Source organism: Rhincodon typus, chromosome 13, assembly GCF_021869965.1.
Source record: "Rhincodon typus isolate 14 chromosome 13, sRhiTyp1.1, whole genome shotgun sequence".
NCBI lineage: Eukaryota > Metazoa > Chordata > Chondrichthyes > Orectolobiformes > Rhincodontidae > Rhincodon > Rhincodon typus.
This window is the reverse complement of record NC_063344.1, coordinates 40255823-40272357: the sequence shown is the minus strand read 5'-3', so window position 1 is coordinate 40272357 and position 16535 is coordinate 40255823. Positions and strand designations below refer to the sequence as shown.

The window sequence follows — 16535 nt, the reverse complement described above, 5'->3', positions numbered from 1 at the left end:
TGAAAGCAGAATTAGATGGATTTATAAATATCCTCAATAATGATCAACTCTCCATTAAATGTAGAGCCACAAAACACAACAGAAGTATGTGGAGATTCCACATTCATTTGCAAAGAATTTTTGCCAAAGTGATTTCAAGTTTTCTTGGCTCAACTGAGGATTTCTTGGTCTTCTCTCTATGCAGCCTGCTTTTTCTCTCACCACTTGTAGCCTCCCTTCTACTCCCCTCTCTAGCTACCATCTCGCTGTCACCTGCAGCGTCGCTATTGACATATTCTTGCAGTGTCTCCACCTGTCCACCTTTCAGCCTAACCCTCTACCCCCACTGTCACTAGTGTCCCCTTCTATAACACCCCGTTGCAAAATCTTTCCTCCCTCCACTTCCTACTTTCTTCCCCCTCAAAGCTTTTGCAGCCTTTCTTATCTCCACACACCTAGGAACCTGTCTTCTCCCAAATCCCACTTTGAACCTCTTTCCCAAAACATGCCTTACATCTCCACGTACCCTGGATCTAGCAGACATAACTCTTGACAGATGGCTCTCAGGCCTCATTGCTCCCTGCCTCAGCATCCCTCAGAAATGACAAAAGTTTCCTGGCTTTGGCATCCATGTTCTGCCCTCTCCAACTGCTGGCAAAAAAGGCACCAAGCCTTGGCATATAAAAACCGAAAGAACTGCGGATGCTGTAAATCAGGTACCAAAACAAAGTTGCTGGAAAAGCCCAGCAGGTCTTGCAGCATCTGTGAAGGAAAAAACAGAGTTAATGTTTCGGGTCGGGTGACCCTTCCTCAGAACCAGGCATATTCCTGCCTGGACATAATGGAGCAAAATGGAAAATATGCCTAATAAATGTGTCAGAATTCTTTGGGGAGACAGCATGCAGGATAGATAAAGGGAAGCAGTAAATATAATATATTTGGATTTTCAGAAGGTGTTTGATAAGATACCACGTTAAGCTATTCAATAAAGCCCATGGTGTTGGAGGTAGCATATTAGCATGAAAAGAAATGGGCTAACTAATAGAAGACAGAGAGTTGGGATAAGAGGGACATTTTCAGGATGACAATGTGTAACCAGTGGGAAGCCATAGGGATCAGTGCTGGGGCCACAATTATTTACAATATACATTAATGACTCTGATGAAGGAAGTGAATATACTATAGACAAGCTTGGGGATGACATGAATGTAGGTGGGAAGGCAAGTGGTGAGAATGACTTAAAATGTCTGTAGAAAGATAGACACAGGTCAAATAAATGGGCAAAAATTTGGCAGATGTAATATAATGCAGGAAAATTTTAGCAGAAAGAATAGAGGAGAATATTATTCAAATGGAGAAAGACTGCAGAAAGATACCACACAGAGGGATTTGGGAGTCCTTATGCATAAATCAAAAAAGGCTAGAATACAAGTTTAAGTGGTGATTGGGAAGGCAACTGGAATATTATGACCCTTATTTTGAAGAGAATTATGTATAAAAATAGGAGCTCTTGTAAAACTGTACGAAGCACAACTCAGACCACAACTGGAATACTATGAGCAGTTTTGGATCCCTGATCAATGGAATGATATATTGGCATTGGAAGCTGTCAGAAAAGGTTCACTCGGCTGTTACCAGATCTTATCAGGAAAGGTTGAGTAGGTTTAACCTGTGCTCATTAGAGTTTAGAAGAATGATAGGAGACCTTATTGAAAACATATAAGATTCTTAGGGGACTTGGCAGGTTAGATGCAGAAAGATTGTTTCTCCTCTGGTAAAGTCTAGGAACACGGACAGGATTTATGAGTAAGGGGTCACTTATTTAGGACAGAAATGCAGAGGAATTTCTTCCAACGGTAGTGAATCTTTTAAAATTCTTTACCATGGAGGGCTGTCGAGTCATTAAATATATTCAAGGTTGAGACAGACAGATTTTTAATCAGTAAGGGAATCAAAGGATATGTGGAAAAAAGCAGGAAAGTGGAATGGAGGATTACTAGATCAGCCATGATCTAACTGAATGACAGAAGAGACTTCATGGCTGAATGGCCTACTTTTGCTCCTAAGTCTATGGTCTTATGGTACATGAAGACACAAATGCTACTGATAATTTTGAAAAGCAAAGAGAATTTGGGATTTACAGCAAGAGAATGAACTCTAGAAATGCTCAGGTCATAGTCAATCATTGTATCAGTGCGATTCAAAGTATGCTATGAACAGTCCCAAATAGTATACTAAAGTATTCAAAACTTAACGTGAAATGCAAGGTTTGGAGAACGAAGATGGTGATATGGGTCAAAGAGAGGGCATTGTATTGGTCACAAGAAGTTTCAGCCCAGTGACAAATATACTAGTGGCAGAGTTTTTTTGAAATGTGCAATATTAGACATTTGGACTGGCCAAAATGCTACCGAAACTCCAAGTAATAAGGATCCGGACAAAGTTAAGGAATTCAAGAGTTCCATCGATTTCAGATTTGGAGATGATAAGACATTAAAATGTTTGAAAATTGTGGTTGTACCTTGTAAAATAGTTGGCATCAATAATTTAATTAGCATGAGTGCTGTGTTGATTGAAACACTATCATTAAGTAGGCCATTGAGGAAGTAGCACAACTGACATGTATAATTGAAAATGACAAAGCTATTGTCTTTCAAAAATCTGTGCCTTTGCAATTTACACAATTAGAATCGTAATGTGTGCCCTTTAATGAAATATAATCTCTCAATTAAAGAAATGTTATTAACAATAGGGACAGAAATTTAACAGTACAAAATTATGGCAAAACTACATTGGCAAGTTCCCCATCCATTCTCCACACAGTTAAAGTTTTCATAAACGATGCAGGGAGTACAATAAGTTCATAGAGTGGATGAGTGATTGATTTGAGATTTGTATGAAATAGTGAAGACACAGTCACAGCCTATAAGTCTGCCAAGGTAGTAGCTATGAATTATAAAAAAACAAGATAAAGAAAAATAACATTTTGATTTATTATTTTGTAGGTTTTGCAACCAGATGTTGTCAGTCAACAATAATGTATATTAAAGATAAGAAAACAATTGTGGAAAAGGTAATAGAAAGTGGATAGGGATTGATCTTGGACCACCAGCAAAATTTTTCACTGATAATGGGGGTGGAGGTTAATAATGATGAATTTAAGAGATGTGTTTGTGAAAAAGAACATAATACTTATGATCCATCTAGCAGTAAATGAAATGGTTCACAAAATTTTGGCAGATGCGCAAAACTGTAAACTATCTTCTGTAGTACCATGGGCTGTCCATGCTAAGAATTTGCTGCAGATGGCTGGAGGATATAGTTCATATCTGAAAAGTTGTTGGTAGGAATCCTATAGTTCCATCAACAATAAATAAGCAGCCTCCAGCTTGGGAAGGAGCTACAATTACTTTTTCAGAGTGTTTAATACACTGCATACAGGCAGAAAGACTTCCATTGAAGACCAAGTATCAAAGATTTCAGTCAGACTTAAGATATCAAGAAAGATCAATGGAAACCAGTTTTAATCCAGGGGGTATGGTTTATTGTAAGATAGAGGAGCTTAAAATAAAGAAGAGACCGGAGGAAAATTATTGGTAAAGACAGAATTATAATAATCATGCGGCACAGGAATCAGACTGTTCAGGTACACTCTTCAAGGTTGCTTGGAATGGACAACAAATTTACAGGATTTGAAGGAATTATAGAAAATAACGACGCGGCAGCCACTTCTCATACCCAAATGTTTCATAGCTCCAAGGATCAAACTGTCACAGTTGACAGCTTGTCTGATGATAGACATATCGGTTCTGATGGTTAATATGAGACCATTAGTTACAAAGGACAACAGTCAAAGAAAGGTACTAAAGTCAAATATTTACCTAAAGAGGCTAGTCAACAGGGAATTGCAACATTATAAGCAGAGCAGGAAAGGCCACTGGAAAATATAAACGCTGGATGAATGTACAGGATGAGGAGCAAGGGGTTAGGTCCCTAGATTGGGAGTACGAAATCAAGGCAAAATGTAAGCTCAAATAGAAAGTGGTGTGGGAGTGAAAATGCCTCAAGAAAGAGATCACGGACCATCGAAAACGGTCCTATTAAAAGGAGGGGGAATTCAATAAGAGGTAGTCATCAAAGAGATAGAAGGCAAGGTAATTTAACTTAGTCAAGAGATACTGTACAATAAAGCAAAGCTAGTGGCACAAGGTTTGGGAGAAAACTGGGGAGTCAAGATATGAATAGATTCTGCAACATCAGGAAAGGCAATTTTGAAACTTTTCTTTATTAGTAACAAGTGCTTGAGAGTAAAGACCAATTGATATTAAAGTTGCATTTCTGCAGGGAAATCAGCTCAAGAAGGATGTATTTCTTCATTCTGCAAAATAAGTTCCAAATGCAGTGGAGAAACTCTGGAAGCTAAATGTGTACATGACCTAAATGATGGCTCTGGAGTTTGGCACTTCTCAGTAAGGTCTGTTTGCCTAAAATTGGGATGTCTTCAGTTAAAATCAGACCCTGCATGTTTTACTGAAGCCATGAGGGGCAACAGTCGGATCTCCTTAGGATGCACATAGATAACGTTATTGTAGGGTGGGAGCAGTGAATTTGAAAACATTGTTATAAATGGGCTTATAGCACAAATGAAATTTGAAAGTTAGGCTTCTGGGACTTTTAAATAGATTGGATTGGAAATCAGGCAGAACGGATTGAGTCACACTTTGCATCAGCAATCTTAACAGGAAAATGTTAATTCCATTATTAGTCAAAGTATGGCCTCACAGAAGATGCAGAGGCTTCCAAAACTGAAATGGAGGAACTCTGCAGTCTACTTAAACAGCTGAATTAGCACGACACCCAAAAACAGCCATATGCCACTTTGTTCTTTGGCTTGGGAAGCTAAAGAAAAATCAGAAGAACAGTAAAACATACCTTCATGGCAGAAATTCTCACTCTCAAAGAGGTGGGAGATATGTTTTTCTAAGTTCAAGTATTGGGAAATAATCTAAAAAAGATTAAGCAGTAATACCCATTGCGTGCTACCTTAATTAGTCACTATTGGATAACATATATTCAACAAAATGTGTGAATGAACAAAAAAATCAATGACTAATATCGCAGTTTTAAAATAAATGACTAATCTGTGAGGCAACTCTCCCAATTTTGGCACCAGCCCCCAGAAGTTCCTAAGGAAGATTTTGCAGGGTTGAAAGGGCTGTTTTTAACGTTGTTGTTTTCAGTGCTCAAATCACCATAACAAAGCAACAAACACAAACTAGCTCCAAACGATTTTGCAAATTAACTGATGCATACTTCAGCATATGAAAAGCTATCACCCCAAGCACACCTTTTGTGGACAGCTAATAAGTTTTCAGTGCATATGCACAAAGAAGATTTCAATCAAGTATTTTCTACCCTTCGTACTGCTTTAAGAGAAGATACATCAGAAAATTCCTAGTTTTATCCAATCTAACTTCTTGAGAGAGGTCATCAACCCACCATTGCAAAATAAGAGAACATCAAGGCCAGTATTCCACTGTTAAGTACAATATACTGCACAAGACCCAAACAAATAAATCATGAAGAATCATTTTGAGAACTTATAAAGTGGACATTGGTTCACTGAATCAATACAACACCAGCTGTTAAAAGGGGGCAAGACCTAAAACAATTATAAATCAGCAGCATGGTGAGGTCAAAACTACCTCATGTTAAAATATTCCAATCACTCACTCACTCACCAACCCTACTTGTCAATTTGCACACACTATCTCTCTTTCTCCCTCATGCCCTCACTGCCTAGTTCTCTCTCCCTTGAAGTATCTCTTGTCCCCTTGGAGTATTTCTTATCGCCCTTGGATCTGTGTCGCTTGTTCTCTTCTGGATGCATCCTACCGGTTTGGGCCTGGTGCCAGGGTGAGTGATGTCTAGTCTGGCAGGAAGATAATGGTGATTTTAATTTAACCTAGCTACTTGGCTAAATAAGACTGTAAATAAGAGCAGATGTTATCTGGTGTATTGTAGGAAAACAGAAACCCATCAAAGTAGAGTTAAGAATTATACTAGTGGTTGGTATTCTATTGGCGACAGTAGTCACCACCAATACAGTGAAGACTGTGTGGAAAGAAACTGAGACGTCAGACGAAGGATTTTGGTACAATCCACAAGTAGGAAGCTGTGAAAAGGGATGCTTAAGCGCAACAATGGGGCAAAGGATGTCGCTGACACGTGCCCAGAGTTTCGGCACCCTGGAGGTGTACCTGAGAATGGGTTGTGGTGATTTATCCTTCAGTTTAATTTGACTGTGAAGTGGGAAAGTAAAAATCAGTTCTGTGCTAAACTGTGGATGTGGGACTGCCTGAATAATGTAATAAGATGTAAATGGGAATGTATGGAGGACGGGTATGAGAATGCAAGGGTGATCTGTCATGGGAAAAGTGATGCAAAAGGAATAAGCATGGAATTCTGCCCAAAGAACAAGAATAGGATGACTGGGGTGAAATATTTGAAAGCTGGCACCAAAGAACATGGAGATAGCAAGAATTGCAAATTCTGTAGTCAGAGACAACACAGAAAATTTTCTGAAGAAGGGTCCTGACCCGAAATGTAAACTTTCCTGCTCCTCTGATGCTGCCAGGCCTGCTGTGTTCCTCAAGCTCCACGCTGTGTTGCCAAAGAACATGGAACCTGTTAATATTGGGATTCTGATGTGGCAACAGCTTATGGAGCTAGGATGTCTACTGTAAACATCCTCAATTTAGAAAGTCTGGATAGTAAACTCCAAACCTTGACACAAAGGTCATAGAGGTCTTGAGTGAACTAAAAGGCAATGACAACAGAATGCAGAGAGGGGATTACATGGAAGTTGGGTTGCAAATGACATAATTAAAGTACTGGAGAATCATGATAAGACCATCAAACAAATCATAAAGGGTAAGGTAAAGGTGGTTAAAAATGGCAAAATGGAACTTTGTGCAGCATCTATGATAATTGGAACAATTAAGAGAAAACTATGAACATATCGGGGAGGGTCCCATCTTGGCTTAGTAACAGTGACTAAGACAGTTGACGAACAGGGAAATACACAAGGGTATCAAGTTGTCAGTTCCGACAACTGACCAGAATCTGGTTTAGAAATAATTGTGGAGGCACCACGGGTAAAGCCCTGGGGATGATATGGGGCTTCCAATGACTCCTAAGGATGAAATTGAATTGAACATCTCAGGTGGATAATATAGGTATAATCAAGGAAGAAATATGGATGGGGCATGAGAATGCTCTGCCCTGTACTGCTGAGAAAGAAGAGGAATTGTAGGTACCACATTAGCCAAGTGCTTATCAGATAGATAAGTACCCTGAGCCAGACGGGATATACCCAAGGTTACTCGGGAAGCAAGGGAAGAGATTGCTGCGCCTTTGGCAATGATCTTTATGTCCTCACTGTCCACTGGAGTAGTACCAGAGATTGGAGGGTGGCAAACCTCATTCCCTTGTTCAAGAAAGGAAATAGGGATAATCCTGGAAATTACAGATCGGTCAGTCTTACTTCTGTGGTGAGCAAATTATTGAAGAGGATTCTGAGAGGTAGTATTTATGACTATTTGGAAAAGTATAGTTTGATTAGAAACAGTCAGCATGGCTTTGAGAGGGGCAGGTTATGCCTCATAAGCCTTACTGAATTCTTTGAGGATGTGACAAAACACATCGATGAAGGTAGAGCAGTGGGTGTGGTGCATACAGATTTAGCAAGGCATTTGATAAGGTTCCACATGGTAGGTTCATTAAGAAAGTAAGGAGGTTCAGGGAAATTTGGCTGTCTGGATACAAATCTGGCTGTCCAATAGAAGACAAAGGGTGGCAGTAGATGGAAAGTATTCAGCCTGGAGCCCAGTGACCAGTGGTGTTCCGCAGGGATCTGTTCTGGGACCTCTGCTCTTTGTGATCTTTATAAATGACTTGGATGAGGAAGTGGAAGGGTGGGCTAGTAAGTTTGTCGATGACACAAAAGTTGGTGGAGTTGTGGACAGCGTGGAGGGTTGTTGTAGTTTGCAACGGGACATTGACAGGAAGCAGAGCTGGGCAAAGAAGTGGCAAATAGAATTCAACCCAGGAAAGTGTGAAGTGATTCATTTTGGAAGGTCGAATTTGAATGCAGAATACGGGGTTAATGGTTGGATTCTTGGCAGTGTGGAGGAATGGAGGGATCTTGGGGTCCACGTCCATAGATCCCTCAAAGTTGCTACCCAAGTTGATATGGTTGTAAAGAAGGCGTATGGTGTGTTGGCTTTCATTGGCTGGGGAATTGAGTTTAAGAGCTGTGAGGTTATGCTGCAGCTTTATAAAATTCTGATTAGACCACACTTGGAACATTGTGTTCATTTCTGGTCACCTCATTATAGGAAAGATGTGGAAGCTTTAGAGAGGGTGCAGAGGAGATTTACCAGGATGCTAACTTGTGGACTTCTCTACCACAGAAAGCTATTGCGGCCAGTTCATGAGATATATTCAGGAGGGAGCTGGATGTGGCCCTTGCTGCTAAAGAGATCCAGGGGTATGGAGAGAAAGCGAAAGTGGGATACTGAAATTGCATGATCAGCCATGATCACATCAAATGGTGGTGCAGGTTCAAAAGGACTGGATGCCCTACTCCTGCACCTATTTTCTACATTTCTGTGAAGAGGAGACCCTGAGTTCGGAACTCAAAAAAGACTATGATTTGTGGGAGTGAACCTGGCCAGTTCATCACACATGGGCAGTATTAATGTTCAAGTCATGAAGCTTACAGTGTAGTGAGTAGCAACATAGAGTAGGGAGTTGAATACAAAGTTGTTAAGAGTTAATAACATACAAGTAATAAGTGCTAATAAAGGTTAAATTGTATGAAACTCCAGCTTGAGTGTCTTTTTGTCTATAATATCAGTTGATATCTTAGTCCAAAGATCAACATACTGAAGTTGCAAGGTAACATGCAGGACTTTGTTTTTTTTCCATGCCACCTGAGCCACCAGTATAGTCTTTATCTTTCCAAAGCGATAGCTCAACAACTAACTAACTCTCCATGATGTATTCTGATTCTGGAAAGGTTCAGATTTAGTGTTGATAGAAATCCCAGTGAAAGACTGTAAATTTTGACTCCCTAAAATATGGATCTTTTTCCATTCTCTGTCTGCCTGCCTGCAGAAACCATACAATGCCATTTTCTAATATCAGCAAAAGTCAAAACTGGAAACAACCTACCAAAAAGACAATGCTGAATCTCTGTGGGATGATTCTACCATTACACCCAGATATTAGAATATACCTTACCAGTCTCCTCAGCAGAGTAATGCACACTTGTCAGACAAATGTGGAGGCTATTGCTTGGCTTCAGTGGTTTGCAATCAGTAAATAACATCATAATTCTATTTATCAATATTCTGAAATATCTCTTTCACATTTGCCAATGCACGAACATTCAGAGAAAAACATAAATAAACTGTTGTAGCATGAAAAGATGAGAACAGAAATGAAAGAAATGTGGGAAGAACTTAAAACCAAATATTGTCTCATAGGCCAGCTGTATATGAAGACTTCAGTAATTGTTGCCTCCTGAAAAGAGCAGGGATGTCTTGCTGCAATTCTACAGGACCGTGGTGAGACTACAATACTATGTGCAGTTTTGGTCTTTTGTTGACACTCAATTGAATGTGACAATGCATATCATAACTGATGTCCTCCACGCAACAACTTCCCCTGGTTTCCTGTCTTCACAAACTCCATTTTTCCCACTTCCACTGACTGACGAAAACCCACAAACGAGTTAAAAGCATCTGTGTTGTCCCTTACTGACCAATCCATGATGACTTGTTCAACCCAACTACTTCTACCTTCTATCCTGGCACCCTCTTTGGGACAACTTTTCTGAACTAGATCAAACCAAGAAACATCCTTTGGATCAAGGAATGGGAAACAAGGTAAGTGGGATTTGTCACAAGAAATTTGTTACTGACTTACGTTGGCTTTGAACTACCATGCAAAAGTGGTTCCTGCTAAACAGGCTCAGGACAGGCCAGAGCTCCTTTGCAGCCAACTTTCACTGCTTAGGCGTCAGTTTAAAACTCTTGAGCATTTGAGGAGACACAAGCATAGTTGCACATGACTGAGGAATGTCCCACCGACAAAGTGGCAGACTAATCACCTTAAACTCAACAAATGTGGAGCTATTGCTTGGCTTCAGTGGTTTGTATTCAGTAAATAAAATCATAATTCTATTTATCAACATTCTGAAGTGTCTCTTTCACATTTGCTAATGCACGAACATTCAGAGGGAGAGAAACATAAATATGCCATAGTAGCAATGAAAAGATGAGAACGGAAATGAAATGGATGCGGTAAAAAGTTAAACAAAATATTGTCTCATAGGCCAGCTGTATGTGAAGACTTCAGTAAAGTTGCCTCCTGAAAGGAGCTAGATATCTTGCTGCAATTGTACAGGGCCATGGTGAGGCTACAATACTGTGTGCAGTTTTGGTCTCCTTTTCCAAGGAAGGATAATCTGGCCATGGAGGGAATGCAACGAAAGCTTACCAGACTGATTCCTGAGATGGTCGGACTGATGTATGAAGACAGACTGGATTGGTTAGGACTTTTTTCACTGGAGTTTAGAAGGATAAGGTGAGATCTCAAAGAACTGAAAAAATCCTAACAGGACTAGACAGGGTAAATAAGAGAAAGATGTTCCTGATGATCACAGAGTCCAGAACTGATGTCACAGTCTAAGGATACAAGGTGGGTTATTTAAACCTGAGATGAGGAGAAATTTCTTTACCCAGACAGTTGGTGAGCCTGTGAAATTCTCTGCCACAATAAATGGCTGAGGCCAAAACATTGAACATTTTCAAGAAGGAAATAGATAATAGTTCTCAGGGCTAAAGGGATCAATGGGAATGGGAAGAAAACGGGAACAAAATACTAAGTGGAATGATCTGGTATGATCATACTGAGCTACGGAGGACACCCGAACAGCTAAATGGCCCACTCTTGTTCCTATTTTCTATGTTTCTATATTGAATTTTATTGCCTCCATTCCAAAGGGTGTCGTGGTTCTACTGATGTAGAATATCGTGAAGTAAATTTAACTGTAAATTTAACTAAATTTAATAATGTTTTCATGCTAATTCTCAGATTTCTGTTTCTAAGTGTGACTTCACATTTGGAACAAGACCTCTAAATTTCTGATTGCAATCTAACCAACCATTGGCATTGCAACAGGAGAAAATAAAGTTAATTTAAATTTAAAGTTAATGATGAAATAGGGCAGGTACCTCCAATGCAGTTCTGAATCGCCCTGCTGCGACTGAATACTTCTTCTGATGGTAGTAAAAACTTGCATCCTTTAAAGCTTTAGCAAGCCATTTATCCATTTGGGGTGCCAAATTCAAAGCACACGAAGTCATAGATTCTCCCGATTTGCTGGCTTCACACACTGATTGAGTACTTCTGTAATCTTGGGATTCTATAAATTCATACATTATTTGTTGTTCATCAACATATACCAATTTCATTTCAACATCCATTACACTTTTTAAGGGCACACGAGTGAGAGACTGAATTACTGGTGGATCTTGATGCTCTACTACTTTCAATTCCTTTTTGTTGGCACATTTTTCTTCATTCTCTAGTTTTCTTTTGATCCCTAAGCTGTCTAATGTACTCTTTCTCTTTAGTTTGACCTTCCTTGTATGTGTCATTCTTTGGCTTAAATAGGATTCTGGTTTTCTGCTACATGTTTTGTCATTCCCATCAGGAGGTCTAGGATGATCAGCTGCATCATCCAATGTATTACTTTGAGATAAATTGAAAGTATCTATTTCTTTTTCAATTTTAGTGTTGACAGTCACATTCTGTTTTCCATCTGGATTTTTCATAATTGTAGAAGCCATATTCAAACATTGATACCTAAATAAAGGTTACAGAATATGAATGATTAGAAATTGCTCTGGAATGCAGATAATTTTTGTCACATCATAGTATGCCTCTAAGATTTGGCCCATCTGGGATTTTCTTAATTTTGTAATGTACTGGTTCTGCAATGGTAATTTTTATTTTTGAAGGCACCTTCACAACAAAAAAATTCAAAACTACTTTGTAATAGCAAAAGGATAAAAGGACACTTTTTGAGAAGTTACCAAAAGATGGGACAAAGATATAGTCTTAAAGAAAGGTCATAAATGGAAATATAGATGTGGAGGGGTTCATGGAGGAATTTGCAAAATTTGGGTCTTAACGAACTGAAAGCCATGAGTGCCAGTGGCATTGGAGAACAAAGCAGAGTTCCTTAAAAAACCAAAGTCAATCAAATTGAGAGTTTGTGGTTGAATGTTAACAAGTTAATGAAGTTACAGGGGGTAGGCACAGATAATACCATGAATATAAACATGAGTTTCAACGGTTAGTGATGGTGAATGGCAGACAGATTTGTTCTTTTTAGTGAAAGAAAGTGCCAGTCAAATATTGAATAATTCAAGGTAGAATAAAGGAACACCTGAGAAAATAGTATCAGAATGTTTTCCAAATACAGATTTTGAAAGGTAATTGTGACAATCTGAAAGCTGACTGTTCCAGCATAGATGTCATTCAAATGGTGCATAAAGGTAAAAAGTTAACTGCTGAAGTACAGACTGGGTCAAAATCCTGGAGGGCCCTTTCTAACAGCATTGTGTTGTAAGTAGAACCACATGGACTGCGGTGATTCAAGGAGGCAGCTCACTACCACCTTCAAGAGGGCAGCTAGATATAACATAAAAACCGAAAAAACTGCGGATGCTGTAAATCAGTTACAAAAACAAAATTGCTGGAAATCCTCAGCAGGTCTGGCAGCATCTATGAAGGAAAAAACAGAGTTAACGTTTCAAGTCCGGTGATCCTTCCTCAGAACTAGATATAGCAATGGGGATGAATGGGATCAAAGGTTATGGGGAGAAAGCTGGATTAGGCTATTGAGTTGGACAATCAGTCATGATCATGATGAATGGCTGAGCAGGCTGAAATGGCCTCCTCCTGCTCCTATCTTCTACGTTTCTATGTTTCTCAATGAAGGCGATATCCTCGAGGTTGTATCACTAAATTATTACTAATCCAGAAACTCAGCTAACGTTTTGGGGACTGGGTTTGAATTCCATCATGGCAGCCAGTGGAATTTGAACTCAATAAAAAAAAAATCAGGAATTAAGAATCTACTAATAAAATCTTTGTTGAGTGTCGGAAAAAACCCATCTGGCTCAAGCAAGGAAATATACCATCCTCATCTGGTAGAACTACATGTGACTTCAGAGCCACAGCAATGTAGTTGACTCTCATCTGCCCTCTGAAATGGCCTAGCAAGCTGCTCAATCGTATCAATCTCTATGAAGTCTCGACAAAGAAACGAAACCAGACGGACCGCCTGGCATCGACCCAGGTGCCGAAAAAGTCAATCATAGAAACAGCCCTGTCGATCCTGCCAAGTCCTCCTTACTAACATTTGGGAGATGAATCACAGACTAGTCAAGAAACAGCCTGCCATAATTATACTCACTGAATCAAACCTTACAGACCATGTCCCAGGTGCTACAATCACCATCTCGGGATATGTCCTGTCCCACCAGCAGGGCAGAACCAGCAGAGATGGTGGCACAGTGGTACACAGCCAAGAGGGAACTACCCTATGAGTTCTCACGGCTTCTGGTTAAACATGGACATGAACATGCTGGTTAGAAAGTACCATCCTTCCTCCGCTGATGAATCAGTACTCCTACATACTGAACAACACTTGAAGGAAGTACTGAGGCTGGCGAGGGCACAAAATGTATTCTGGATGGGGGATTTCAATGTCCTCCATAAGGAGTGGCTCGGCACTAGCACTACTGATCAAGTTGGTTGGGTCCTAAAGGACATAGTTGCTAGACTGGGTCTGCGGCAGATGGTAAGAGAATCAAAAAGAGGGAAACAATGTCCAAGTTTGGGCTGACAAGTGGCAAATAACATTCATGCCACATAAATGCCAGCCAATGACCATCTCCAATAAAAGACAATGTAACCACTGCCCCATGGCATCCAATGATGTTACCATCAGTGAATTCTCCTCTATCAACATCCTTGGGGTTATCATTGACCAGAAACTCAACTGGACTTGCCACATAAACACAGTGGCTACAAAGAGCAGGTCAGAGGCTAGGTATACTGCAGCGAATATCTCACCTCCTGACTCTCCAAAGCTTGTTCACTACCTGCAAAGCACGAGTCAAGAGTGTGACAGAATACTCCCCATTTGCCTGGATGAGTGCAGCTTCAATACTCACGAAACTTGACACCATTCAGGAGAAAGCAACACACTTGATTAGCACTACATCCACTCCCTCCACCGCTAACGCTCAGTAGCAGCAGTGTGTACAAGATGCACTGCAGAAATTCACCAAAGATCCTTAGACAGCACCTTCCAAACATGTGACCATTTCCATCTTGAAGGACACGGGCAGCAGATACATGGAAACATCACCACCTGCAAACCTGCTCCAAGGCACTCACCATCCTGACTTGGAAATATATCACCACTCTTTCACTGTAACTGGGGCAAAATCCTGGAATTTCCACCCTCATGGCATCTTACAGCAAGTAGATTGCAGCGGTTCAAGAAGGCAGCTCGCCACCATCTTCTCAAGGGTAAGTAGGAATGGGCAATAAACGCTAACCAGCCAGTGACACCCATGTCCCACGAATGAATTAAATCAGAGATCGGCAATGAATGCTCACCAGCCAGTGATGCCAACATCCCACGAGAGAATAAGAAAAAGTTTGGTTTCGATCATACCACAAACTTGCAAACTAAAGAACAAACCCTCAAAAGTTATAAACTCTTGATTTAATATTATACAGAAATAGCTTATACTCATTAGATGTGACAGTTCTACTTGCAAAGAAATGGACAACCATGTGCAACACAAGAGCTAAGGTGTGCTATAAACTGAAAACAAAACAATAGTGCAAACACAGTCTGAGACTGAGTAATAAAACAAATAGCAATAGAAACAATAATAGGGTAATTATATTAGGGAATCTCAACAACCCCATTACTAATTGGGATAATCATACTATAAAGGGTGGAGAAGGGGCAGATTTCTTGAAATGTATATAGGAGAGCTTTTTATACCAACATGTAGATGGTTCTACAAGGGACAGGTGTTTGAGGTAACAGTGAGGGAGTATTTTGGTGACAGCCTCCACGACACCTTTTAGTTTGTTGTGGAAAAGGGGAAAGATGGTCTGTTAAAAAAACAGAGGTTGGATTGGGGTAAGGCATATTTTATTAAAATAAGGCAAGATCTGGCTAAAATAAATTGGGAACAGCTGCTTGAGAGTTAATCTATAGAAGAACAGTGGAGGCGTTCAAAAAGGTACTGGCGAGAGTACAGGCCTCAACATGTTCCCTTTCAGGTGAAATGCAGCAGCAATAAGCCCAGAGAAACATAGATGGCTATAGGAATATTCAGGATAGGTTATAAAGGAGGCGAGAGATGTATAACAGGTAAAAAGGGAGTAAAACAATGGAGGACCTATAGGAGTACAGAGTGTAAAGATGGAAACTCAAGAAAGCAATTAGAAGAACAAAGAAGAGCCATAGGAGGCAAGATTAGGGAGAATCCCAAGATATTCTGCAAGTATATCAAGGGGATGAAAATAGTTAGCGAAAGAGCACTGCCCATTAGGGACCAAGGGGAAAATCTGTGCATAAAGGTTGAGTACGTTAGTACAGTATTCCAGGGTAACTTGGCAAAATTGGCCTAGTGGCAGGAGACTGAGGGTGGTTGTGGAAGACTGTTTGTGTGACTGGAGTCTGGTGTGTAGTCATACCAGTGCTGGATCCTTTATTGTTTGTGATATTCATAAATGATATAGATGAGAATGTGGAGGAATGATAAGTAAGTTTGCAGATGACACAAAGATTGGCTGGGTAGTTGACAATGAGGTGGAAGGTCTTAAGTTACAAGATGATATAAGCAGATTGATCAGATGGGTAGATCAGTGGCAGATGGAATTTAACCTTAGAAAATATGAGGTGATACAGTTTGGAAGAAGGAACAAGACAAATGAGTACTCAGTGATTGGCAGGACATTAAGAAATTCACAGGAATAGAGGGATCTTAGAGATCTGAAGGTGGAAAAACAAGTTAGGAGGATAGTTGAGAAGGCATAATTGACGGCTGCCTTTATCAGTCAAGGCACAGATTATAAGAGCAGGAAGGTTATGTTGGACCTATACAGAGCTTTGGTTAGGCCACAGCTGGAGTGTGTGTGCATTTCTGGTCATCAAACTATAGGAAGGATGTGACTGCACTGATGGAGTTGTAGAGGAAATTCATTAGGATGTTATCTGGGTGGAGCATTTCAGCTGTGAAGAGAGACTGGATAAGGGCATATTGTTTTCTTTGGAGCAGAGAGGGTTCAGGGGATACCTCATTGAGGTGAAAAGATTGAGTCATGGACAGGTGGATAGCAAGCAGCTTACCTTAACCTTAACCTTTAAATTGTACTTGGTGAAT

The 16535-nt window shown here is 40.1% G+C and overlaps 1 protein-coding gene across 1 annotated transcript in view; it reads right to left on the bottom strand.

Moving 5' to 3' along the window:
- Positions 1-11900, bottom strand: part of LOC109920679 (spermatogenesis-associated protein 16) — a 99843-nt gene extending 87943 nt beyond the window's left edge. The window contains exon 1 of the mRNA XM_048604603.1: positions 11283-11900. Coding sequence (XP_048460560.1) covers positions 11283-11900 — 618 coding nt within the window. The remainder of the gene's footprint in view (positions 1-11282) is intronic.
- Between the last annotated feature and the right edge of the window lie 4635 nt (positions 11901-16535).